Source organism: Magnolia sinica, chromosome 4 (genome assembly GCF_029962835.1).
Source record: "Magnolia sinica isolate HGM2019 chromosome 4, MsV1, whole genome shotgun sequence".
NCBI classification, from domain to species: Eukaryota; Viridiplantae; Streptophyta; class Magnoliopsida; order Magnoliales; family Magnoliaceae; genus Magnolia; species Magnolia sinica.
Window position 1 is genome coordinate 87577509 of NC_080576.1, and position 27064 is coordinate 87604572.

At 40.4% G+C, this 27064-nt stretch overlaps 1 protein-coding gene across 12 annotated transcripts in view; it reads right to left on the reverse strand.

The window, feature by feature from the left end:
* Positions 1-4018: 4018 nt before the first annotated feature.
* LOC131243333 (DNA mismatch repair protein MLH3) overlaps positions 4019-27064 on the reverse strand; it is a 136446-nt gene continuing 113400 nt past the window's right edge. For 8 of the 12 annotated variants that reach the window (XM_058242620.1, XM_058242612.1, XM_058242619.1 and 5 more), the window contains 4 exons: positions 13587-13646; positions 5116-5188; positions 4505-4590; positions 4019-4351 (listed from right to left, as the gene is read on the reverse strand). In XM_058242620.1, coding sequence (XP_058098603.1) covers positions 4175-4351; positions 4505-4590; positions 5116-5188; positions 13587-13646 — 396 coding nt within the window. In that variant the 3' untranslated portion in view covers positions 4019-4174. Of the gene's footprint in view, positions 4352-4504; positions 4591-5115; positions 5189-13586; positions 13647-27064 lie in introns of those variants that run through there. The other 4 variants (XM_058242614.1, XM_058242617.1, XM_058242618.1 and 1 more) reach the window with 4 other exon arrangements.

The window sequence follows — 27064 nt, forward strand, 5'->3', positions numbered from 1 at the left end:
CATGAGCCTGTACTTGGTTGAGATTTGTTGGCCAAGTTAGGTGTCTTCAGTTGATAATCTTTGGGTTTTATTGATGAGGCGAAAGAACGAGAGTTTTGTTCCACGGTGTTCTAGCTCCCTGTACACCTGGCATACATGCCAGAAATGGGTTTATGGGACATTTGAAACGTGCATAAGGTGGGCCGCCTCAGGAAGATGACTGGTGCAAAGATCAAGCAGCGTGCTTATTAAGTGTGCCACACCCGTAAGGAATGGTGGTTTAAAAGAACTTGCCAACAGTCGTCACTCATTGTATGTGTGCTCCACCTGATCAGTGGACTTTCTGATCCTTCCACCGTGTCATCTGCTCGGTGGGGCCAACCTCATTCACAGTTCAAATTCCCTACACATGCCATGTTGGCGGGCATGCTGCATGTTGGTACTTGGGGTGCCAAGAAATCTCTTTGATTCTTAGTCAGAATTACCAGTCTATTTATCAAACTTATTCATGAAAGGAGGAAAACCACTAGCACTGAGATGGGTTGAAAGGAGCAGAATTATATGATCCTGAATACAATGATAAGCAGTGAATTCAGGTATCCAGTCTGTGCATGTGGACCCCATGGTTCAGTGTGGACGGACCATGGCCTAAAAATCTCGTTGACAGGATAATTTATGTAATCTCAGATCGACTTTGATTTGATGGAAACAGGAACCTTCAATATCGCAGAAAGGAAAGGTAAAGGGGATCAGGTAACTCCAAATGTTTTTCAATTACGATTTGCCAATCCAAACGCCCACCCCAATAAGGGGGAAAGGGCTTTACCAGCTCGCCTTTCAAATACCCAACATTCAATTTCAATTCTAAGAATCAAAGACTAATTGCAATTTCTCAGAAACTGTGTATTTATAGAACAACCCAAAACTAATCTCTAACTGATTCTTCCATGAGACTCCAGTGCTTGCAGACCATTATTAGTGCTCCCAGTTGCATTGGTCACTCGGACAGCTCAATTTAGTCCAATTTATTGATCCAGATTGTTCATTAGGTCAAACCCATGTTTCATTGGCTACCATGTAAACATCACACCAATCCAATAAATATTAGCCATTGATCAATGGCTTTTGATATGGACGGTCCTGATTGTACAGAAAATAGGTCCAATAAAAAAATCTGAATCATCTATTGATTAGGGCCCATCGCGAATTGATTATAATTCTAAAGAGTAACTTTTGTCGGGAATCATAGTCATCCTATCCATAGCTTTGAAAAGGATAAGGATAGCTAATAGAAAATAAGGCCAAAATCAAGGATGTATTAAGGGCTGTTTGTTAACGCTTAACGCGGAATGTGGAAAATATTCCATGCTAGAAAGCGCACCAAGTTATGTTCTTAGTGGTGTTTAGTGGTGTTTGTTAACGCGGAATTTGGAAAATATTCCATGATTTTATGTTTGAATTTTTCTTTATGCCGAAATTTTACCCGAGTAACGAGACTTGCAACCGAAGCGACGTCACCAAGTTATGTGGGCCCCATCATGATGTATGTTTTGTATCCATGCCGACTGTCCATTTGGAAATATAATTTTAGATAAAGACCTAAAGAATGAGTCAAATCCAAAGCTCCAGTGGACCTCACCAAGGAAAACAGTGGGGAGAGTGATGCCCACCATTAAAAACTTAAATAGGCCACAAGTTTTTTATCAAGCTAATATTTGTTTTTTTTTTTTTTTTCCCTTCTTTCATGTTTGTGTTAACTTGTGAACAGGTTGGATTTAAATAAAAATCACGTTGAGCCTTAGAAAGATTTCAATGGTAGGCATCAATCTCCCCACTGTTTTTTGTGGTGGGGTCAACTACATATTTGGATCTGCCTCATTCTTTAACTCATCTCCTAAAATTAAATCTCCAAATAGATAGACGGTGTAGATAAAGCACATACATCACAGTGGGGCCCACATATATCATAGTGGGCCCAAAGAACTTGGTGACGTAACTTCGGTAGCCAATCGCGCTGTTCAACATGTCAGTAGCTAATCCACGTCTTCCTCTTCTTACAGGTATTTGTGACCTTATGAACATATTGGATGGAAAATAAACGTTATGGTGGGCCCTACGAATTTTTTAACAGTGAAAATCATTATCTCTGCTGCTATTTGTGGTGTGGTCCATCTGATCTTTGGATATGATTCATTTTTTGCATGATACTCTAAAATGATCTCTAAAAAGAGATGAACGGTGTAGATATAATAAATACATCACTGTGGGGCCATGTAACTTTGATCTCCTTTGAACCGTTTGTGCAAGTCGGGATTTCCTACGAAAGCCGTTCACAGCACAGGAACTTCCTGCGCGATGATGTTGGGTGGGGTCCACCACGATGTTTTTGAGAAATCCACCCCGTCCATCTGTTTTGCGAGGTCATTTAAGGATGTGTGACTAAAATTGAAGTTTATAAAATACTTAAGTGTGCCATACAAGAGGAAACAGTGGGCATTCAATGAGCACCGTTGAAGCATTTTTATGGTCATAAAAGTTTTGTATCAAGCTATATTTTAGGTGTTTTCACTTCATCCAATTGGGAATGACCTTATAAACGGTTTGGATAGCATATAAACATCAAGGTGAGACTTATTTGAAGGTTTTGTTGCTACTTGTGCTCAACCCTACACGACACCCTACACGAGACATGACAATCTTCCCACTAGGAGTATTTTAGTTTATTTTGAATTAAACATAATGATTTTATTTTCATTTAATAAAAAATAATTTCTTTATAATGTAAAACATTTCCAAACGGGACATAGGGGCAAATGTGTCAAATTAACATATTTCAGACATTTAAGATGTTTGTTAAGAAGCAATTTTCAGACTTCAGCCATAATTATCAAACAAGTTTTTTGACTTCAGATTTCAGATTCAGTCTTTAGACTTCAGATTTAACAAACTGGGCCCAACACTTTAACAAACAAACTACACAACAAATACCACCGGAAATGAAGAAAATACCCCTGCACACCCAAAACCGCCCCCAAACAAGGCAACAATGGGGTGTCTCTCGCTCGTGATAGCCAGCAATGGATCTCTTGCTTGCAGAAAATACTGTTCCTACCAACAGGGAGACGGGACTCCTCCAGAGTGCTTACATTGGCCCAGTCGAGGCCAATCGGGCCCACAATAAAAAGGTTCCGCCCCTCCCCATCAAACACACACATTTTAATTTGTTCCAAATGACCATAACATGGGTCCCCTGGCCCACATCAACCATCATAGCCTCTCAATTTGTGGCCTATAAGTAGATAGTTAAAAGTTACAAAGATGCAACCAAGTCTTTTAAGTTCCAATGAAAGAAAAAGGCCCATGGTTAGTGGCTTGTATCTTCTAATCAAGCACCTAGATTTTGAACTAGTCAGGCCAGGCCTATTCATAATATTGATCTTTTGTCTGGCCTAAGCATGGCCCCTTGCAAGCCTATTCTACAACTGAGGACATGTAGAAGTATCCTCCGAACCTCTGTTCAACTGGATCCAAGGTTTATCGATCCCAACCATTGAGCTGAGTGGACAGCTATGATGGACCACGATCATGGAATGCCTCCAATGGACAGGCCGTTGAAAGGCTGCCCCTAGGCTCATTTGGTCCCTATTCTGGATAGGTCGGGCAAGACCTGCTCAGAAATTTTGATTTTGCTTGACCCAGGGGTGCGACATCTACAATCCTAACAGGACAGTCCTCGTATGTCCACCCTTCAATCATGCCTTGCGAATTGACAATTTAAAAAAGAAAAAAAGGAGAAAAAATGGCCCCAACTCAAATAGAAAAGGGTAATAGTTTGCTGGCCCAGGCACCCACTCACACCCACACCCACACCCACGCCCATGCATGAGAAGCCATACGAGCTAAAACATGATAAAAAGAAAGAAAGGGCCATTCAGCGTTTTATTAGTTATTAGCTGATGCCAATGTACAGAGAATTCAAAAACACAGAAATGTGCGCGCGTGCACACATTAGAGAAGCCAGAAGAGCTAAAACATGATAAAAAAGAAAGAATGGGCCATTCAGCGTTTTATTACTTATTAATTGATACCAACATACAAAGAATTCTGAGAAAAAAACATTTACAATGAATAGAGTGAGGCATAAAAGCCCAGTATATCTAACAATACACCATATTTACAAATGCAATTTAGGCCTTCATTGATTACAGGCTGAACTTAACCGCCGTTTTGCGCGTTCGAGGGTGGGTCTATGTCGTTGCAGCCCGTGCCACTGCTCAGTAGAACCCCCATTTTGCAAACCAAGCTTTGCCAACTGCTTGTGCAAGGCCTCCAAGTTGACAATGGGGACAGTAGTCGGTCGCCCATGAGCACACTGCACCACAGACACTTACGTTATATCAGGATATTCTGAAGACTATATAGATAGTCTTCGGGTAAGCTGCAGTTATCACAGCCTTATGCCCATCCAGTATGACGGTCAGTTTGAAGGGCCTCTTGGGTCAAAATTTGAGGAACATGAAATTACCTGGAAACAAAGCGATGTCTCCTTCAGCTCTTCAACGATGAGGGAACATTCTGACGGCAACAAGGAGTCTCCAAACATAATTGCTCCTATATTTGTAAATTAGATGAACAGTGTCAGAAAATGCTTTCTAAATATGTGGACAACACATACACGGCTCACGTTTGAAGTCCACAAAATGTAGCGCTTTAAAGTGAGGTCCCAGGAAATCTAATACGGGTGGCATTATTTAACTGGGTCTCCCCATGGATGCACCATTGTAGAAAATCACACCGATTAAGCAGTTTAACATCCTTTTGCTGACGTATGAATCGATAATAGAAAAGAGCAAGTGGCTGAAATTACTGTGGTCAGCAGAGAATGGAAAAAGGTCCAAAACTGGATTGGTGGGATTGGCCCATCTGTGTGTTTTACAGAATGGTCCATCCACAGTGAGACCCACCTGATATTCCAGAACATGGATGATTGTTCTACTTATTCGAGTTTTGAATGCATTGCACCAGATGAGGAGGTACACGGTGTTCGATTTAGATTTCACCATTGTTAATGGTAAAACATCAAATCTGATTCAACTGTGCCCTGGATATATGGAACTGAAGATTAAATGCATCTACCTCTGCATGCTTTAAAGTTGAGAATTCGAAGAACAGCAGGCGGAGTAGTTGATGATCCATCTGTCTCAGCAAGCTAGACAATGATACCCCAAAAAGCCCAGATTAAGGAGATGTCAAGTATGCCATACAAAAGTTCGCGGAAAGAAATGCATTCAAGCCGAAAAACATCAATTTGGACTTGCATACACACACGGGGGATTCTGCCATTTGAAAGGACAGTTGTTGTCCTTGTAATCAACACACTGATTAAATTAATCTACTATGCACATGGTGCAACCTGATTATTGAATCCATGAGATTTCGATACTCGAATCACAAGAATGGACATGAGTATACCCCCAAGAATGTTTGAGAAGAGATGAATGAGCAACTTTATTAAAAATTAAACTTCTCTTTACAAAAACAAAAGTTCGATAAACTTGGAAAATGAACTCCCTACCTCATACACCTCTCCCCCTTTATAATCCTAAAGACAATTCCCTATGAATATTTAATGAAGATCCCCTGACTATTAGATTGATTATCAAATCAATCTTAACTGTTTTCAAATCAACCATACTCTATTAAAGATAATAACAATTCTACCTATAAAGATTTGGCCTAGAATATCAAACCAAATAATACTAAATGACCCTAAAATCTTCCATCAATTCTTCCACATCAGCTGCCTATCTTCCAAACAATGTGATCTTTGACGTTTAGGCCCGAATCTCGCAACAAACAGCCCAAATCAGCATATATTGGGCCCTATGGTGTGCCTTGGGCCTACATAATCTCCCACCAGTTGGAGAGAACTTTTGACTTTGGTGAGTTGGACACTTTATACTAGTAGAGGTCCAAATCTAATCTTTTCAGTTCATCGCTTGTGATCTATGTGCATTTAGAATTGTTCTTCTATTTCACCAAGTAGTGCTTGTATTTGCCTTACAAGTGTCGGTAGTCTTCATGCACAACACTAGTTCAATTGCTTCTTTTCCTTCGGGAGTCATTTATCCAAATCAACAATGATTTTATTTTGCACATCAGACACCTCGCCATGGTACTTGAACAAATCCACCACATTAAAAGTTGGTGAGATATCCAAGTTATTTGGAAACTCGATCTCGTACACATTGTCACCTGACTTCCTCTCGACTCGGCATGGGCCAATCTTCTTAGACTTGAAATTCTTATAGGTCTCCTGCAGAAACCTTTCTTTGCAAACTATAATCAAGTCACCTTCTTTGTATATTTTCTCCTAGTGATGTTCTTTGGTACTTGGTAGCTTCTCCATACTTGGCGTTACTCTCCTCGATCCTCTTCTTCATTTGAGCCTGAAAGTCTTGGATGTGCTCAATGAAAGCATCGACATCTTCACTCACTTGATCCTGTACTGATAACGGTACCAAGTACATGATGTGGACTTCTCCTGTTCACAATTTGGAATGGGGAATTTCCCGTGGTACAATTTACTAAGCTATTGTAGGTAACTAAGCTTGGGCTAAAGCCAAGTCTCGCTAAGATACGTTATCGCCCACGATACTCCTTAACAGGTTACTAAGGCTCCTATTGACTACCTTGGTTTGGCCGTTTGTTTGAGGATGATATGACTAGAGAATGGAAGCTAAGTTCACAAATGTTTCCATAAAGTGCTCCACAAACTTCAAATTATGGTATGTTATTGTTTTCGGTACGCCGTGAAGTTGCACATTTCTGTGAAGAATACGTTGGCAATATGCATAGCTTCCATCATCCTTTTGCATGGAATCAGGTGGAATGAAAAACGGCTCACCACAACAAAAATTGAATATGCTCTCTGAGTCTTAGGAAGACCCAAAATGAAGTCTATAGAAATATTCACTCATGGCGTGACTGGAATGGGAAGTAATGTATAAAGGTCAATTTCCTGCACATGACCTTTATAGATTTGGTATTGTCAACATCGTGCTATGAACCATTCAATGTCACGCTACATACGAGGCCAGTATTATTTTTCCTCCACCATTGCCAATGTTTTCTCTCTTCCAAAGTGTCCACCCACTCTTCCTTCGTGTAGCTCAAATAGGATCTTCTCCCACAACAATCTTTCGGGGATGCATAAAGGCGAATCCTTGAATAAATATCCATCTTGTGAGATGAATTCACACTTTAGATATTTGGATCCATACATCTATCGAATACCTGGCAAAAATTGAGATCCTTGTATTGTTCTTTTAATGCATCAAATCCCACCAAGTCTACGATGAGTGTTCCTAACAGAACCACCTCCTACTCAAAGTGGATGCTGCTTTGTTTTGACTTTCTGCTTTGTGACGCAAAAAATATATTCTTATAGAAAAGCCGTCAACTTTGCATGACGAGCACTAAACTTCTTATGGGAGTTGAGATATCGCAACACCTCATGTCAAAATATAATGAATTCCCTATGAATCAAATAATGGCTCCAATGTCATAGTGCCTATACCATTGCATAGAACTTGAGATCATAAGTGGAGTAGTTCTTCTATAAATCATTAAGCTTCTCATTTATGACATTGAAGCTTTGGTCCATTCGAACTTCCCTTTGTGCATGCAATCGGTGATAGGTGCAATACTAGTCCCAAAATTTCGGATAAATCTCGAGCAAAATATCGCTAAGCCGTGAAAAGAATGGACCTTTGAAAGTGTTGGTGGGAGGGCCACTCTATGATGACCTTAATTTTCTCATTGTCAAACTTTATTCCTCTAATAGACACAATATATCCCAAAAACACAACACTATCAATAATGAGCATTTTTTTTCAAGTTAACATATACTGACTACCTCCGGAGTATATTAAATATTTGTCATAAATGGTCAAGGTGATAAGATGAATCAGGATTAAAAATGAGAATATCATAAAAACAACTAAGAACTTCCCCATGAAGGAGATGGGTACCTCTATCATCACCCTCATGAAAGTGCTCATGCTATGAAAGGCTGAATAGCATGAGGAACCACTCACACAACACGTATCGAGTCTTAAACATGGTCTTCCATTCATCGGCATGCCATATACAAATCTGATGATATTCATTCCTAAGATCAATATTTGAAAAGACCTTTGCCCCAAGCATCACTTCCAGCACATCATCTAAGCGAGGAATATGAAAGTGGTACTTGATGGTAATTCAATTGATTGTATGATTGTTCATGCGGATCCTCCAAGTTCCATTTTTTTAAGGAGTTAAATAATGCAGGAACAACACATGGTGACATGTGTTTCCGTATTAACCTCTTCTACAACAACTTAGTACCTTCTCGACGGAGCTTGGTATCAAGCGATTGCACAATTGTTCATGTGCATCCTCTAAGATTCATTTTTCTTAGGAGTTAAATAATACACAAATAACACATGGTGACATGCTTTTCCGTATTAACCTCTTCTATAGCAACTCGGTACCTTCTTGACAGAGCTCAGTATGTTTGGCTAGATTCATTCAGTAGTGCACAACACTAAATCAATGTGGTGTTGTTTTAGTGTTTCTCTTAGGAGGAAGTCTAGTTGTGAGTTTTTAAGGCGCCAAGTCTTCATATTCAAACTTTTGTATATGAGGTGGAACATCTAACTGTTTATGTTTTCTTTAGCAACCAGGACATAAATGATGCTGGTATCCTTCTTCTTCAAACTTTTGAACATGAGTGATTTCTAACCCTCTTTATCAAAAATGGGTATTGGAAGATGTTTTATTGCGTGCAATGTGATACAACACCATTCTTGACAAATAAATAGGTGTTATCACAGTCATATGCACCATATCTCTGCTCCATAGCCATGGTCTTCCAAAAATAAAAAAATAAAAATACGGCATGCCTCCATGGGAACACATCACACCACACCTCATCCTTCGACCTAGATTTAAAGGAAACAAAGCACTTGGAGTTAACAGAGGCTTCACCCATTTTCTTTAACAAATGGATCTGGTGTGGCCGCCTTTAAGTTTTAATTTTTTATCCACCATTTCTTATGTGAAAATGTTCTTGCCATGGTTTCCAAAAACAGTTACATAACATAATGGTAAAGGCGGGCATTTTTACACATCATGGGGCTGTAACGGCCATTAAGCAAAAAATGGCCTGTAACAAGGCTGTTGTAGGTGGGTTTTTTTTTTTTTTTTTTTTAAAAATTGGCAGTATGATGCAGGACATGAAAATTAAATATGAGATGCGAGATTTCAGGCGTGTGCGCGTGATGTCCCCATCACAGTCACAGGTGTTATGGGGGCCGTAACAATAATTATGGCCTATATCATAACGGTAACGATGGTGGCCGTCACGACCATTGTTATCCTTATTTACCTTGATTCTCATTGCTCTTCTCATTTACTAGAATTGTGCATATCTTCCCACTAGAAGTGCAAGTGGTGCGGAAGATATTGTGTTGTAATCATCGCACCTCGTCAATCGCTTGAGGCACCAATAACATAGTCAATTGGGTCACTATCTCCGTATACGTCCATTACTTCCGTCTCCAACATGCACCCCATCATCATATGCATGTTCTTCATACTTAGTGTCATCTTCGGCTTTCATTTGCATGCGATCGGTAGTGTCTTCAACATATTTTCCTTCCTTGGTCAAATTCACTTTAATTGTAAACTGATGTTCAAAATAGTGAAAAGAATGATGTCCCGATTGCCCACACTTAAAGCATGTGAAGGGAGCGTTGCTTTGTCTCAATGTGGTTGTACCAGTCCCTCATCCATAACCTCTCCCTAGGTTGAGATTTGGTTTCATTATTGGACGTTGGCCTATCATCCTTTGACCTATGAGAGGCCCTGTGGTTGTCTTACGTGGGAAGTTAACATATTGCCTTTTCATTGGTGAAGGTCCGCGTGCAGTGCCAAGTTGCATCCCAAGTCCCAAATTGATTCTCCTTGGCTTTTAATGAAAGTATGTATGCATCGACATCTTAACTACATCTTTGAAAGCTAATTCATTTCTTGTGTCTGGATTAAAACAATTAAGATACCTTGAAATTTTATGGTCTTTTTACTCACAAAAACCTACTTATGATGTCAATATATGAAACTCAATGCTTTCATTTATCATTTTTTAAGGAGAACCTTCATTAAGAAAAGTCAAAAGGCAAGAAACTACAAGAACCTAGTCATCGTAAATATGGAACTTCATTTGTAACATCTTTGATAGAGGTCACGAGCATAAATTGTGGATGGGAACTCTATTTTTAATTTCTTTTTATCTTTTTCCTAGGATTTTTTTTTTTTTTCCCTCATTCCCTTGACTGATTCATTCGGCTTAGAGATTGCCGAGCATGCTAATGTGTGATTGTAAAACTTCATAGCTACTAAGTACTAACTTAACCTCTGATTGTCTATGATTTCCTTGTACTCAAACACCTCTTCTACCTTGCTAAGCCAATCGATTATGTCGTTAACATGCGAATGGCCATGGAACTCCAGAATTTCTACCTTAATTCCTGGCTTTTTGTCACGTTCCAACAATGAAGTCAATCATTGGTGTCTTCAACAAGTTGAGGCCGCCTGTTGTTGGTTAAGACCTTGGTGGGGACCTTCCCCTACGTGTCCACGTGCTCCAACTTAGTTTCCAAATGTCCTCATGGCAAAGCTCTCTCACTTGATTAGTGAGATTGCCTACCATATATGTGAGTTACTCTACTCGCATATGAGTTGATATACAAGCAATGTATGTGTGGATTAATTGGGTTGCACAAACTCTTCCTATGCCGCCACCTTCGAAGCTATTAGGAGATGATGTAGAGTTGGAAATCTTTAATGATGACCCACTCTGATACCAAAATGGAGCAACCCGGTTATTGAGTCAATGAGATTTCGATACTCGAATCACAAGAATGGACAAAGTACACTTTTGTTTTTGAAGGTTAATGGAGAATATTATCCAAGGCTTGCAGTCGAAGCAAAGCAGGAAAAAAATACAAGGGAAACCCAAAAGAATTCACTAAAAGACATCCAACCTAGCACTTAGCACAAAAGACAACCCATTCTGAAATAGACAACAGAATGGAATCCACAATCATCTCAAGAGACTTAAGAGGTTATCCTGGAAGAATCTCCTGTTCCCTTCGCCCAATAAGATCCACCACACTGCCGACAACATCATAATCCATCTTTCCCTCCCAACGTTCTCGCTATAGCCTCCATGCCATGCCCATTGAAGCTCCCTAACAGAAGACAACATGACCCACTGCAACCCCAAACCTTGCTTGTGAAGGGGCAAAAGATGAGGAGATGATCAATGGATTCGATATTGCAGCAACACAACCCACACATATTGGGATGACCATGGCTCTTTTTTGGAGGTTGTCTATAGTTAGACTCCATGCATATCCACCAACCATGTAAAAGCTGCCAATTTAGATGGACTGAAGAAGGTTATAAAAGGATCTGACTGAGAATACCCCTGAAGGATGCACTTTCCAAACCCAAGAGTCTGCCTCTTTTGAGGGGACTACAAACTCTAATCTAGCCAAAACACCAAGAAACTTCTCCGCCTCCACATCCGCCAAACTCCTCCTACATATGGGGTTCTAGCAAACTTGAGAGTATTTGGCCTAAAATAGAAAAAGAAAATCTATTAAATGCCCACCAAATCTTCCATATCTTCCACATAACCTCCTATCTTCCAAACATGGTAAATGTGGTCTATGACATTTAGGCTCCAAATCTTGCACATGTTGGACCCTAAGATGCACCTTGGGCCTCCATCAACAAACAGGCCGTGTATGATTAAATGTTCCCTCCACTTGAATGAAAATTGCAAAATGTGAAAGAATATATTGTATGCGGCAAATATGAATCAGTATTAGAATGCGCATGTACCCCATTATTTACAAATTGTTATAATTTTATGTAATTATTTAGGTCAATCAATGTTGGCCTATCTAATTGACTATGTAATCCCATAAATACTTGAAAAATTGTTGATAATTTGATCTACCAAGCAGGAAGGTCAAGTGGGAGTAAGGTAGGGAAGTCAACCCACACATATTTGGGATGACCATGGCTCTTTTTTGGAGGTTGTCTATAGTTAGACTCCATGCCTACCCACCGACCATGTAAAAGTTGCCAACTTAGACGGCACTCTATAGGACCAGAAATGGAAAGCGTAAACTTCTTTGGCGGGATATTAGGAGCCTGAAGAAGGTTATAAAAGGATTTGACCAAGAATACCCCCGAAGGATGCACTTTCCAAACCCAAGAATCTGCCTACCCAAGAATCTACCTCTTTCGAGGGGACTACAAACTCTAGTCTAGCCAAAACACCAAGAAACTTCTTCGCCTCCACATCCGCCAAACTCCTCCTGCATATGGGGTTCTAGCAAACTTGAGTGGATGTGGCCTAAAATAGCAAAAACAAATCTATTAAATGCCCCCCAAATCTTCCGTATCCTCCACATCAACCTCCTATCTTCCAAACACGGTAAATGTGATCTATGACATTTAGGCTCCAAATCTTGCACATGTTGGACCCTAAGGTGCACCTTGGGCCTCCATCAACAAACAGGCCGTGGATGATTAGATGTCCCCTCCACTTGAATGAAAATTGGAAAACGTGAAAGAATATATTATATGTGGCAAATATGAATCAGTATTAGAATGCGCATGGACCCCATTATCTACAAATTGTTATAATTTTATGTAATTATTTAGGTCAATCAATGTTGGCCTATTTAATTGAATATGTAATCCCATAAATACATGAAAAATTGTTGATAATTTGATCTACCAAGCAGGAAAGTCAAGTGGGAGCAGGGTAGGGAAGTCAAACCTCTCCGGCGATCTGGCGTAATAATTGAAAATTTCCTAACTAGAATTAGTAAATGAAACAATCTGTTAGAGGCTACAAAACTAGGAGAGTGAGGTTATGCAACGATGGAAATGGATGACAGTGGCCAGAGATGAAGAGAACAAATATTCAAGACTCTGGAAACTCAATCTTTTCATTTGAGAGCAACATCTCTTTGGAGACATTGAAAGAGGACCTTTCGAGAAATTCAGTTTGAGCCTGACCCAATTAAAAGATTTGCAAGGCCGTGCCCAACCCATCACAAATCTCCAAATGCATATTAATGGTACAATTATGTTAACAAATTTATACAAGAATATTAGTGGTGTGTGATATGTACATCTAATATAGAATATTACCATATGGCTATGGCCCAGGCTCCTGCCCTGATGCACATGCACATTAGAGCTTGACCAAATCTTGGTACTAATTGGACCCAAACTTTTAGACTTGATCCTATGGGCCTAGTGGTTTATGGGCGACGCTGAACAATGATAGGCAAAGCCTCAAGACCTAACAGGCTAGCCAAACTTGCTTACACCCTTAAAAAGTGACCATTTGATTTCTCATCGAATTAGAATAAGAAAATTTAACACACAACAATCATCAAGAATGGAAGTATAATACAACCTGTTCAACATGGGGCATATCAGTAAAAAAACAATTGAGGAGAATGCTCTGCTACCTGCTGAAGAAATTCTACAAGATCTTTGTCAGACAAATTGATCCCTAATATACAAGGTACCTGCAAGACCATTGAAAAATGCAAACACATGAATACAACTATGCTTACTCAACAAGGTGCAAGAAGCAAGTCTCATTACCGATTTAATTATTGCATATTAGAAGAATCCCTATCCAACTTTGATTTTGTTGATGGCCCATATTAATCACACGTGTGGTCCGGTTCATTTGTTTTTTGGGCTTAGCTTCAAGTGTGGAAGGATATATTTGTAATTTTACTTTTAATTAGTGAAGCCCAAATAATATAACAAGGAGGTGCAGGTTGCTGTCCTCAATCTCCTCCCCCCCCTTCTCTCTCATGCTTTAAAACATCGTATTAGAGCATCATTGATCCGGTATCTTCTTTCATCCTCTCTATTTCATATTTCCTCTCCTTTTCTTCTTCTTTCATCTTCTTAAGGTGAAACCCTAATTCGTTTGAGGCCAATTTACACCAAATCTGTTTTCATCTTTGTGCCTTTGCTTGATGGGTTGTCTAACATGTGCCGTGAAGGTGTGTGAGGCCCACTTTCATATACAACCATTGTGATGGGTCAAAATGTGCCATTGTGTCTATGGTCAAATCTCCAGTTAGACTTGAAGATGAAGGTGTGTGTGGAAGTTGTTTACGACCAAGATTGAAGATAAATCAAGTACGCATGAAAGGTGTGAAGCAAGTATTATTCCCGATTGGTTGTGTTCGTGGCCATATGTTATCTTGAAGTACTTATTTGGCAAGTATGAGTTGAAAGTTCTTCTCTTATGTGTTTGATTTCTTTTTCCCTTAAATATGGATGTCAAGAATGAAGCCAAGAATAATCTTGTCTCCATTCGAGTTGATGAATTTGCAAATCACTTCAACTAAACTGAACGGAGCAAATTACCTACAGTGGGCCAAATATGTTGAAGTATTTCTTACAGGTAAGAGAAAGTTAAGGTATTTGACTTCCCCCAAGCCTGTAGAAAATTTGATAGAATATGAAGATTGGGTGGCAGAAGATGCTCATACTAGAGCTTTGTTGTGAAATAGTACGGAACCTGACAGCAGTGCAAATGTCGTCTTCTTCAAGACGACAAAGGAAGTGTGGGAAAACTCGACGAAGATGTATTCGGGTGAGGAGAATCTAGCCCGTATCTAGAATATTTTTGCACTACAACAGGGAGATAAGAGCTTAGGGAATATAATTTAGCCTTGTGAGGTATGTGGGAAGAACTGAATATAGACCAACCCCGGTTGACAGAATGCAAGACAATGGGATGACAGAGAGGGGAATTCCATATTGCTAAATTCCTCTCTAGCTTTCGTTTTAAGTTTGAGCCTTGTGAGAGCTCAAATCCTTGGAGATAGTGAGATCCCATTTACCGTGGAGACATTTTCCTGAGTTCAACATGTAGTTAGATAAAGGCACAGAGTTTGCCTTCATCTGATAGTTTGGCATTTGTCTCTACATCTAGTAAATGAGATAAGAGGAAGTCGAGGTAGCCATGGTCGTGGTGAATTTGGGGATAGAGATTATGGGGGCAGGTCGTTTTGGAGACAGGAATACATGGGGAAGTTGCTGCACAAACTTTTGTGGCATCCACGGTCGTGGTAATCGCCAGTGTACTCCTTGTGATCTTAATAACCACGCAAAGGATACATGTTGGGATCTTATAAGTAAAAGGACGGGATCAAATCGGATTTGCTCTTTAGATAATAGTTATGAGGGTTATGTGTCAAATCTTATCTCCCCACCCATCCTAAGCCTAGTATTGTAGGTGATACAGTTACGTTGTACAAGGAAGAGTATGCCAAGCTTCTAAAAGATAGTTCCACTTATGTTTCATCATTCACAAATGCTATTATTTAGTCGGGTATAATTTGTCTTGCTTCTTTTAAGAGTGTCCCTTGAGTTATTTAATCTGAAGCTTTCGATGATATGACCGGTAAGCACAATGCATCATCTCAATCAGTCAAGTCTTCGTTAATTTCCTCTGTGACATTAGCGATCGTACTTCGACCCATGTCAGGGTTGGGTATTGGTTGCCCTACCCTATCTCTTTTATTATTGTTAGTACTTTATATTCTTAAATTTCCTCCCAGTTTATTGTCAATAAGTTGACCAAATCCTTAAACTGTTTTGTCACATTTTATCCCTCCTATTGTAAATTTTAGGGTCCAAAGACAGGAATGATGATTAGTGAAGGACACAAAGTAAGCATGCTCTATTACCCCGCCAATGGAATAATTGTAGCTGCATTACAGACAGATATCTCCTCATTAGTGGCATTCCAGGCTAGGTCACCCTTAAGTAGTTTAAAGAGTCCGGTTCTATCATTGTCATGTGTCTAGATTAAACAAGCGTCATAGAGTGCCGTTTCTTTCTTGTGTGAACGAAAGACCTTTCTATCTGATATAGTTTTATGTTTAGGATCTAGTTCATGTTACTAGTTTATTTGATTTCAAGTATTCTATTAGCTTTATGAATGATTATTCTCAAATGACATGGTTACACTTAATGAATGATCATTCTAAAGTGTTCTCTTGTTTTAAGGAATTCCATATAAAAGTATAAACATAATTTAACTAAAGTGTGTATTCTACGTTCAAATAATGCTAGGGAATATCTCTTGATTTTTGCTCGTATCACTCATCTTAAGGTATTATTCATCAAACTTCGTATGTACACAAGCAAAAACAAAATGGAGTAGTTGAACATAAGAATTGACATTTACTTGAGGTTGTCACAACATTGTTATTTAATATGAAGGTTTCGATTTTTTTTTTGGGCGATGTAGTCTTGATTGCATGATACCTAATAAATTGGATGCCATCATTTGTCCTAGATGGAAAATCTCATTTCTCTTGTTTATGTCCTTGTGTTCCTACTTTTTTAATTCCTCCCGAAGTATTTGGTTTTGTGAGTTTTGTACATTAGTTCGATAATGTGTTTGCCAAATTTGAACTAAAGGCCATCAAGTGTATTTTTCTTGGGTACTTTTGCACTTAACGAAGACAAATGTTACAATCCAATCTCTCGTAAATGTTATGTGTCACTGTCAGTTGATGTCACTTTTTATGAACATTCCCTATATTTCTCCAAGGAAGGAAGGTCATTGCAATTTGAAGAAGGTTATACTATACCCATTATGCTAGACACAACATATTTAGTGGACGAGATGCCCGTATAATCCTTTGCCTTTGTAGGTCTATTCAAGATGTTCTAATAGAGGAGATGGAGTGATGGAGTGCATACAAGCATGTCTTCTATCAATCCTTCTACCTTATTAGAAGGTCATAGTCTCTTTGAATCTTTAGTTGCATCGTCAAAAGAAAGTGACTTGCCCATCGCTCTTTGTAAGGGTATATGTACTTACACTCAACATCTTGTTTCTCGATTAATTTCCTTTGCTAGCTTATCTCCTTCATTTTGACAATTTGCTCTGTCCTTGTCATCTATGCTTATTCCTTGTTTTTTTCTAAGAGGCTCTTAATAGTGATGAGTCGAAACAAGTTATGGAAGAAGAGATGGCTACACTATCAAAATCAAATTTGGACATTGGTTAAACTACCTATAGGGGTGTAGATGGGTGTATTCGTTGAAGTATAACCCTAATGATTTAGTTGATTAGTTAAAAGCTCATCTGGTTGCAAAAGGATACTCTCAAACCTAGGAGACGACTACTCAAAGACTTTTTCTCCTTTGGCCAAGCTTCACTCTGTACGTGTTGTTGTTTCCATTGTCAACCTTGATTGGCTGCTATATCAAGTTGATGTGAAGAATGCCTTCCTTTATGGAGATCTTATTGAAGAAGTCTATAGGGAGCAACTGCTTGGCTTTGCTGCTCAGAAGAAGTAAGATAAAGTATGTCACCTTAAGAAGTCAATTTATAGTTTAAAATAATCCCCATGAGAGCTTAGTTTGACAAGTTCAGTAAAGTAGTATTTGAATTTGGGATGAAGAGTTGCTAGGATGAACAAGTGGTCTTTACACGACGAAATGAGGCAGGTGTCATTGTGTTGGTTGTGTATGTGGATTATATCATCATCACCGACAACAACAATACAAAAATTGGCTAGTTGAAGAAATTTTTTTTAGCTACACTTATATACAAAGGACTTGAGCTATCTTAAATTCTTCTCGGGTATTGATGTAGCAAGGCGGGTATTAATTTGTCACATTTTTTGTGGTGATGGATTTACTGGATGAGACAAATTTTTGGGAGCCCAGCCCACCGCAACTCTAACGGATACAAATTAAAAGCTGTGTGGATCAGGGGGAATTGTTTGATGATCTAGGGAGATATTGTTGACTTATTGGAAAACTGATCTATTTAACGATAAGACGACTAGATATCACTTATCTAGTCAGTGCAGCTAGTTAGTTCATGTAAGCTCCTTGTATTCCCCATATGGAGGTTGTGCTTTGTATCTTCACCTATTTGAAGGGAGCTCTTGGTTGTGGTATTCTCTATAAGCCGAATGACCATCTCCGTGTCGAATGGTATTTAGATATACACTGGGTTGACCCTCCATCTGATAGGCGATCTACTACTGGTTACTATATCTTCGTACTTGGTAAACTAGTTACATGGAGTATGAAGCAATGCTGCCCATTCAAGCACCGAGGCAAAATATAGGGCAATGGCCCATAGGACGTGCAAACATATTTGGCTAAAAATGTTAATGTGCGAGCTCGGGTTTATGGTTGATATTCCCATTACTTGTACAGTGATAATCAAGCTACCTCTTATATTGCCAACAACCTAGTTTGTCACTTCGTTAAGGAGAGTTGTTAGCAAGAAAATATGCATCGCCATTCGTCAAGTTTCAAGATCAATTGCTAGATATATGTGCTTAGGCCTTTAGTAGTACTCAACCAGATTGCTTCTTTTTTGAACTAGTCATTCTCAACCAGATTGCTTCTTTTTCGAACTAGTCATTCATTATATCTATATATATATATATATATATATGGAAAATGGTACTATAAGGTTGACCTCATGGGAACTTCCCACGAGGTCAAGCTGTGTGGGCCCCACCGTGATGTGTATTGAACGTCAACACCAAGCATTTGATGGGTCCCTTTTAGGTTATGGGATATCCCAAAAATCAGCCGGATATGAAACTCAGGTGGGCCATACCATCTAACACCACGTGAAAACATGCCTAAAACATATAAAAGGACTTGGTGGGGCCCACCTGAGTTTTGGATGTGGTTGAAACTTGGTCTAACCCCTCACCCAACCGGGACACACACAATGGATAGGCTAGATTTGTGAACCACATCTCGGTGGGCCCAATAAACGATTATGAATGTTTTAATGGGAGGGTAACCCCTCTCAACTATTGTATGTGGTGTGGCCCACCTAAGTCATGGATTGACTTGATTTTACATCCAATGGCCCACCATAGAATGGTGTATCTGAATGATGGGGTCGATGTTCAACACACATCACAGTGGGGCTCACACAACTTACCTCATGGGAAGTTCCCACAAGGTCGACCTCATAGTATCATTTCCCTATATATATAGAGGAATGCTCATCGGCGCACCTTCTTACATGAGCACCCGTGCGCACCTTTGCACACGTGTCATGGTCACAGAATCTGAACGGTCCACGTGATGCGGCACCCCTTGAAACCTCACAAGCCCAACTTTCAGCCTGATACAAAACTCTGGTGGGCCATGGCAAAAGGAAACAGTTTCTTCCCTTGATTTGCATTTCTCTTTGCTATGGCCCACTAGAGTTTCGGATTAGGCTCCATAGAGTTTCAAGGGGTGCCGCATCATGTGGACCGTTCAGATTCTGACCATGACACGTGTGCAAAGGTGCGCATGTGAGAATTCCTATATATATATATATATATATAGGCCTGCTCTCCTGCGCACCTTTTTTGGTGAGCACCCATGTGCACCTTTTCAAGTGAGCAGCACACATGTGCTGGGCACAAAATCTGCTTTGTCCACATGATGCGGCACCCCACGAAACCCCCCAGGCCCAAATTTCAGCTCGATCTAAAACATTGGTGGGCCATAGAAAAAAGAGAAACAAATCAAGGGGCGAAACTGTTTCTTATTTACCATGGTTTCAATAGCCCAGTGGTAGACAGGCCTCTGTTTCAACAATGAGACCAAGGATCGAGTGGAGGGTGTGTGTGTGTGTGTGTGTGAGAGAGAGAGAGAGAGAGAGAGAGAGAGAGGAATGTTCACCTGCGCACTAGTTCTCATGAGAAAATTTTCAGAACTCATCTCCCGTGATATGAGCATAAACTCTGAATCGTTCATGTGATGCAGCACCCCATGAAACCCTTGAGGCCCGACTTTCACCCTGATCCAAAACTTTGGTGGGCCATGACAAAAGGAAACAGTTTCCTCCCTTGATTTGTCGCTCTCTTTTGCCATGGCCCACCAAAGTTTTGGATCAGGGTGAAAGTTGGGCCCTAGAGGTTTCACGGGAGATGAATTCTGAAAAGTTCTCACGAGTTCTCGTGAGAATTGGTGTGTAGGTGAGCATTCCACACATGCACAGAAATAATTTCCCCAATCCAAGAGATTCAGAAATTTCAATTCGGGGAACCCTAAGGTTGAAGGAAGGGCATAAAATTGGGGATTTGAATAATTTAGGGTTAAGTTTAGAGATTTTGGGTGAAAGAGGAGTGAAAGAGAGGAGAGAGATAAACCAAAGAAGTACCACACGTGTGGATAACAGCAATGGCCTAGACGCATGTGCGTGTGATCTCGGCCGCACGTTTGTGGGGCCCACTATTCAGAAAAGGACCAGCTTGGCCCTGGTCGGCCAAGGGTGGACTCCAAAACCTCCAAATATCAGCTTGATCCGTTACACGGTTTGTGCGTGGTGTTCCGCCGAAGTTTCAGCCCTCCTGCAAGGCCAGATTCTGGAAATCTGTTGTAGAGAGAAAAACGGCTGCAATAGAAGATGAATTTGAAGAGTAGATAACTGTAGGAGGAGAAATATGGATGGAAGAAGGTGAGGGCAAATCGGGATAGATGTGGCTTTGCACCACGGTAGTTAGCCCTTCAAAGAAGGGAGGGCTTTGCACCCAATTAGGTTTTAATAACTCGGAAAGGAGCAGGAAAACGCAGAAATTTTATTAATCTTCAATGAATAAAAAAGATTATAAGGGGTGACTATTTATAATAAAATCCTATACCCCAAAACTCGCGCCATATGTGCAACCCATTACTTGGCGATGAAGTAATAAAAAATAATAACTAATTAAAGTAATCTAAACCCTATATGATACTCATAATAATAATAATAATAAGCAAAAACCAAAGTACTAGATTAATTCGAATAGTGGGCCATGATCATGAGAACCCATAGTGGGATTCACATGACTATCGGGTTCACTCCAACGAACCAAAACGTAGTCCTCTAACTAGGAGGCCCTCCCTAGATGTCCTCATTAATCCAGATTGATGGTGGGGCCCTCCTTGAGTACGTGCGTAGGGGGTGTGCGTGTGTGTGATGTCTCCATCAATTCTCCCCGGCTGTGAAGATTTCGCCACTGGCGAAACAAAACTCTTGAACCGCTTCAAGATGTCAGGATCAAGTAGTTAAAGCTCCTCCTCAGTGAGCCACGTATTGTCTGAAGCTGGGCGTGACTGCTACTTAACCAGGTACTTCTGAAACCTGCTGTCCGACGTGGATATTATCTGATGGTCCAGAATATCCTCTATCTCCTCTCTGGGTGTGGGAAGGGTAAGTATAGGAGGTAGAGGTTAGGACGATGGGTCGGAAAGGGTAGGTATGAGAGGTAGAGGTTGGGATGATGGGTCGGAAAGGGTAGGTATGAGAGGTAGGGGCTGGAAAGATGGGTCGGAAAAGGGCCATGGATCAAGGGAAAAGTCTGGGGAATTAGAATGGTTGGGCAAAGGGCCAGACAAAGTATCAATAGTCCCTTGAAAAAGTAACTAGATCATCCACATTCAATGTAGAACTAATTCCCATGGAAGGTGGAAGATCTACGTATTGAGACCGTTTCATTTTATAATTTTGAATGGTCCAGCGCTACACGCGTATAATTTACGAACGGCTCCCTGAGGGTACCGCTTTGGCCTGATGCAGACCATCACAGTCCCTTACATTGAATTCCTTGAAACATTTATGTTCATTTGTAAAAAGTGTGTAATGTTCATTACTAGTCATGATCTTTTGCCTGATTTCTTAATGCCATGAATGAATGTGATGCACAAGGGACTGTAGACTTTGATGGCCTATGAGATAGTGACATAGGGACAAGATCGATAGGCTTCCTAGGAACAATATTACACCAAAATGTGGCTTTATATGACCCAAACCGAATTGGAACAAAACGACGGTGCCAACTATCGGTATTATTTGCTTGTGTAAAGGCACGACGCACAACTGCAAGGGTCGCAGACTCTTGCGCTCCCTCTTCCTCATCACTAGGGGCTTCTACTGGTTCATATTCTTCCTCCTCACCATCACTTTCTGGGTGCACTACTTCTACTTGCGCATCAATAAGGAACACCTTGGTGCCCTCTCTCGTGCCACACTGGTGGTCAAAGTGACCAAACCCCTGACACTTAAAATACCTAGTTGCTTCGCTTCTGCGCGAGCTAGACCCGATAACCTCTTTTACCCTTATCATCCTTGGGCCTGGACTGAGAACTGCTGGAAGGTTTGTCTTGGTATCCAGTGCTAGGCTTAGCCCAGAAGGGTTGGCCTTAGTACTAGAATCGTGAAAGTCAAACCGCCTTCCCACATGTGTTTTGAGGTATTGCTCGACCTCTAACACTACTTGATACAATTGTTCAATAGTGTTTAGAATAACAACTAATCAAAGCAATCTAAACCGTCCATGATACTCATAATAACAATAATAAGCAAAACCTAAAGTACTAGATTAATTCAAATAGTGGGCTATGATCATGAGAACCCATGGTGGGATTTACAGGACTATCGAGTCCACTCCAACGAACCAAAACGCAGTTTTTTAACTAGAAGGCCCTCTCTGGACGTCGTCATTGATCCGTATCGATGGTGGGGCCCTCCTCACCACGTGCGTAGGGGGCGTGCGTGTGCGGGTGATGTCCCCATCACTTTGGAACATTTTTGATAAAAAGATTGAACATGGAGTGCAAAGGTCATAATTTAAGATTCCTATAGCAATATTATGGTGTAATTATGTGCTTCATCCAAAGGATCACAATAATTGTTAGATCTATAAATCCGCCTATATGGGCAATAATATATATAATCATATAAACAATGATACATGTTCTTAAGTAGGATTGAGAGAAAAAATATGGGAGAAAGCAAGAGAAAGCAAGAGAAGGGTTGGAATAGCCTCTCATGCTCCTAGCCTCTCCAATTTATTATTAGGGCTTTCATAGTAAAACCAAAAGTGCAAAAATACCCCTCCACACTTAAGTTATTACATAAGCAAAGCCCATGGGCCTAAACTCTATTTTAACAAATATTTCAGCTTGATAATAATGAGATACCACATGTCAAATCATCAGGATCGACCTGTGAGATCATCGTAGTCCACCAACACTCCCCCCTTGAGGTGGAGCCTCGACGAGGTGACCAAGGAGAGCCTAAGAGATTATATAAATCTTGAATACCTAGCTTGATGAAGAGATGATCAAAATGAGTGCGACTAAGAGCCTCAGTGAATACATTTGCAATTGATCTTGGGACTTGATGAACGACATATGCAAATTTCCTTGTAATTTCTCTCTGGTGGAGTGACAATCAACTTCGATGTGCTTAGTTATCTAATGATAAACTAGATTGTTTATAACATGAGAGGTAGCTTCATTGCCACAATATAGTTTCATGGGAACATCAATCATAAATCCCAACTCATACATTATTATCTTTAACCAAACAAGTTCACATGTAGCATGAACCATTGCCTTGTACTCTGCCTATACGCATGAATGGGCTACCACACTTTGATTCTTACTTTCTCATGTAACCAGGTTACCTCCCACAAAAATACAATAGCCTGTAGTTGCCTATTAGATGGAGAATCGACACAGTCTGCATCCGAATATCTTATACTTGAAGATAGCCATTACTCATAGAGAATACCATGGCCATGAGCTCTGTTCAAGTACCATAACATATGAAACATGGCTTCCTTATGATAAACAGGGGCCTGCATAAACTGACTAACCACACTTATAGGAGAGGTGATATCAGGTTGAGTAATTGTTAAATAAATTAGCTTTCCAACAGGTTGACAATATCTTCTTAGATCATTAATTAATTCTCCTTGATCCACACTAAGCTTTTGATTTTGGGTCCGTAAGAGTTTTGATTGGCTTGGCTCCTAGAAGACTTGTTTTAGCTAATAAATTCATCACATATTTCATTGCGACAAATTAATGCCCACCTTATAACTTGCTATCCCAATACCTAAGAAGCATCGAAGATGACCCAAATCCTTCATATGGAAGTGCTGCTGTAAATATCTCTTCAACTTGCCAATATTTATACTATCACTCTAGTGATACTAATATCATCCATAGACACGACTGACACATAACGCTTGCCTCATTTCATCTTACAAAGATAACAGGGTTAGCCAGGCCACATTTCATCCTATATTCAAACACTAATGAATAGAGCTGATGCAAGACATGAAATTTAAATATGATATGCAAGAATTCAGGCTTAGATCAGACTAATGTAGAACGATCACATAATAATTCCACATCCCACACAAAAGTTCAAACATTCAAGTAAAAAGTTCAAACATTCAAGTAAAGGAGAATCTGCAGGGGTCCAGGCTTACACAGGCTAGGATTGGATCAATAAAATTATGGACCAAACAATGCTTAAAGGGAAATAGAAATCAACCACACATGCATAGCAATCAGTCCCTAATCCAAGGAATTCCCCAATTTTAATTCAAGGAACCTTAGGGTGAGAAAATGGGCAAATCGATTAGGGATAATGCAATCTAGGGCTAGGGTTAATAAAATTAGGTATAAAAAGAGGAAAATAGGAAGAAACTTGAACCTGGGACAGCTCTCGCGTGTGGACAACAAGGGGGGCCTGACGCACGTGCGTGGGGCCCATGAACCAAAAAATGGCTCTCTTGGGTCTGGTCGGCCAGATCTGAGCTTCAAAACCCCAAAATCTCACGTTGATTCGACGAACGGCCTGAGCGTGGTGCTCCGCTGAAATTCCAGCCCTCCTGTAGGGCCAGATTCTGGAAACTGGCCGTGGGGAGAAGATCTGCTTCAAAAACTAATGGATTTGAAGCAAGGATGGTTGTAGAAGGTGAGAGATATGGATGGAAGAAGGTAGGGGCGGATTGGGATAGGCGTGGCTTTGCACCACAGTAGTTAGCCCTTTGAAAAGGGAGGGCTTCGCACTCACTTGAGTTTTTCCACAACTCGGAAACTCAGAGAGTAGAAAAACCATGCAGGAATTTTTTATTCAATTTTAATGAATCAAAGAACTATAAGGAGTGCCTATTTATAAGAAAACCCTATACCCCAAAACTCGCGCCATGTGCGCAACCTATTACTTGGCGATGAAGTAAACCAAAATAAAAACTAATCAAATAAATCTAAAGCGTTCATGATGTTCTAAATAACATAAATAAGCAAAACCTAAAATATGAACTTAATCCGATTAGTGGGCCACGATCATGAGATCCTATGATGGGCTTTACTTGACTATCGGGTCCACTCTTTTGAACAAAAACTCCCGTCTTCTAACTAAGAAGCCCTCCCTGGACATCGTCATCGATCCAGATCGACGGTGGGGCCCTCTTCTTGTACATACGTAGGGGGGTCGGCGTGCGTACGCGTGCACGTGATGTCCCCATCAAGAACCCTTGGAGATTGTTTTAGGCCATAAATTGACTTTTTAAGATGGCATAATTTGTTTGATTCCCCCTGAACAACGAATGATGGGGACATCACACGCACACGCGCCGCCCCCCTACGCACGTATGCACAGAGGGCCCCATCGTCGATCTGGCTCGATGACGACATCCAGGGAGGGCCTCCTAGTTAGTAGACGGAGTTTTGGTTCAAAAGAGTGGGCCCGATAGTCAAGTAAAGCCCATTATGGGATCTCATGATCGTGGCCCACTAGTCGGATTAAGTCCATACTCTAGGTTTTCCTTATTTATATTATTTAGAACATCATGAACACTTTTGATTTCTTTGATTGGTTTTTATTTTAGTTTACTTCATCGACAAGTAATAGGTTGCGCACATGGCGAGAGTTTTGGGGTACAAGGTTTTCTTATAAATAGGCACCCCTTGTTGTTCTTTTGATTCATTGAAGAAATAAAAAAATTCCTGTGTGTTTTTTTTCTACTCACTGAGTTTTGAGTTGTGGAAAAATTCAAGTGGGTGCGAAGCCCTCCCTTTTCGAAGGGCTAACTACTGTGGTGTGAAGCCACGCCTATCCCAATCCGCCCCTACCTTCTTCCATCCATATCTCTCACTTTCTACAATCATTCTTGCTTCGAATCCATTAGTTTTTGCAACAGATCTTTTTCTTACAGCCAGTTTTCAGAATCTAGCCCTACAAGAGGGCCGAAACTTCGACGGAGCACTGCGCCCAGACCGTTCCTTGGATCGAGTGAGATTTTGGAGTTTTGAAGCCTAGGTCTGGCCGACCAGACCCAAGAGAGCCCTTTTTGGGTTCGTGGGACCCACGCATGTGTGGCCAGCCATCAGTGCATGTGCGTCAGGCCCCCCCTTGCTGTCTGCACGTGGGAGCTGTCCCAAGTTCAGGTTTTCTTCCTATTTTCCTCTTTTTATACCTGATTTCATAAACCCTAACCCTAGATTGCATTACCCCTAATTGATTTGCCCCTTTTCTCACCTTAGGGTTCCTTGAATCGAAATTGGGGAATTCCTTGGATTAGGGACTGATTGTTATGCATGTGTGGTTGATTTCTATTTCCCTTTGAGCATTGTTTGGTCCATAATTTTACCGATCCAGTCTTAGCCCGTGTAGGCCTAGACCCGCGCAGATTCCCCTTTACTTGAATGTTTGAACTTTTGTGTGGGATATGGAATTATCATGGGATCATGCTGCATTAGTCTGATCTAAGCCTGAATTCTTGCATATCATATTTAAATTTCATGTCCCCACGAAGTTGAGTGGTTGCTTCATATAGACTTCTTTAGTAAGATCCCCATGAAGAAAAACATTGTTCACATCAAGTTAGTAAAAGGGCCAATCTAAATTTTCGGCAGCGGAAACAACAACCCACATAGAGTTAAGCTTTGCCACCGGAGAAAATGTCTTTGAATAGTTAAGTCCTATGGTCTTAGAGTACTTTTTAACAACCAATCAAGTTTAAGCTGATCAACTAGATCATTAGAGTTCTATACTGCGTACACCCATCGACACCCAAACCGCGTGTTTTCAAGTAGGTAAAATTCTGATAGAGAGCACCCATTTTTTATTCCATGGCTTGTTTCC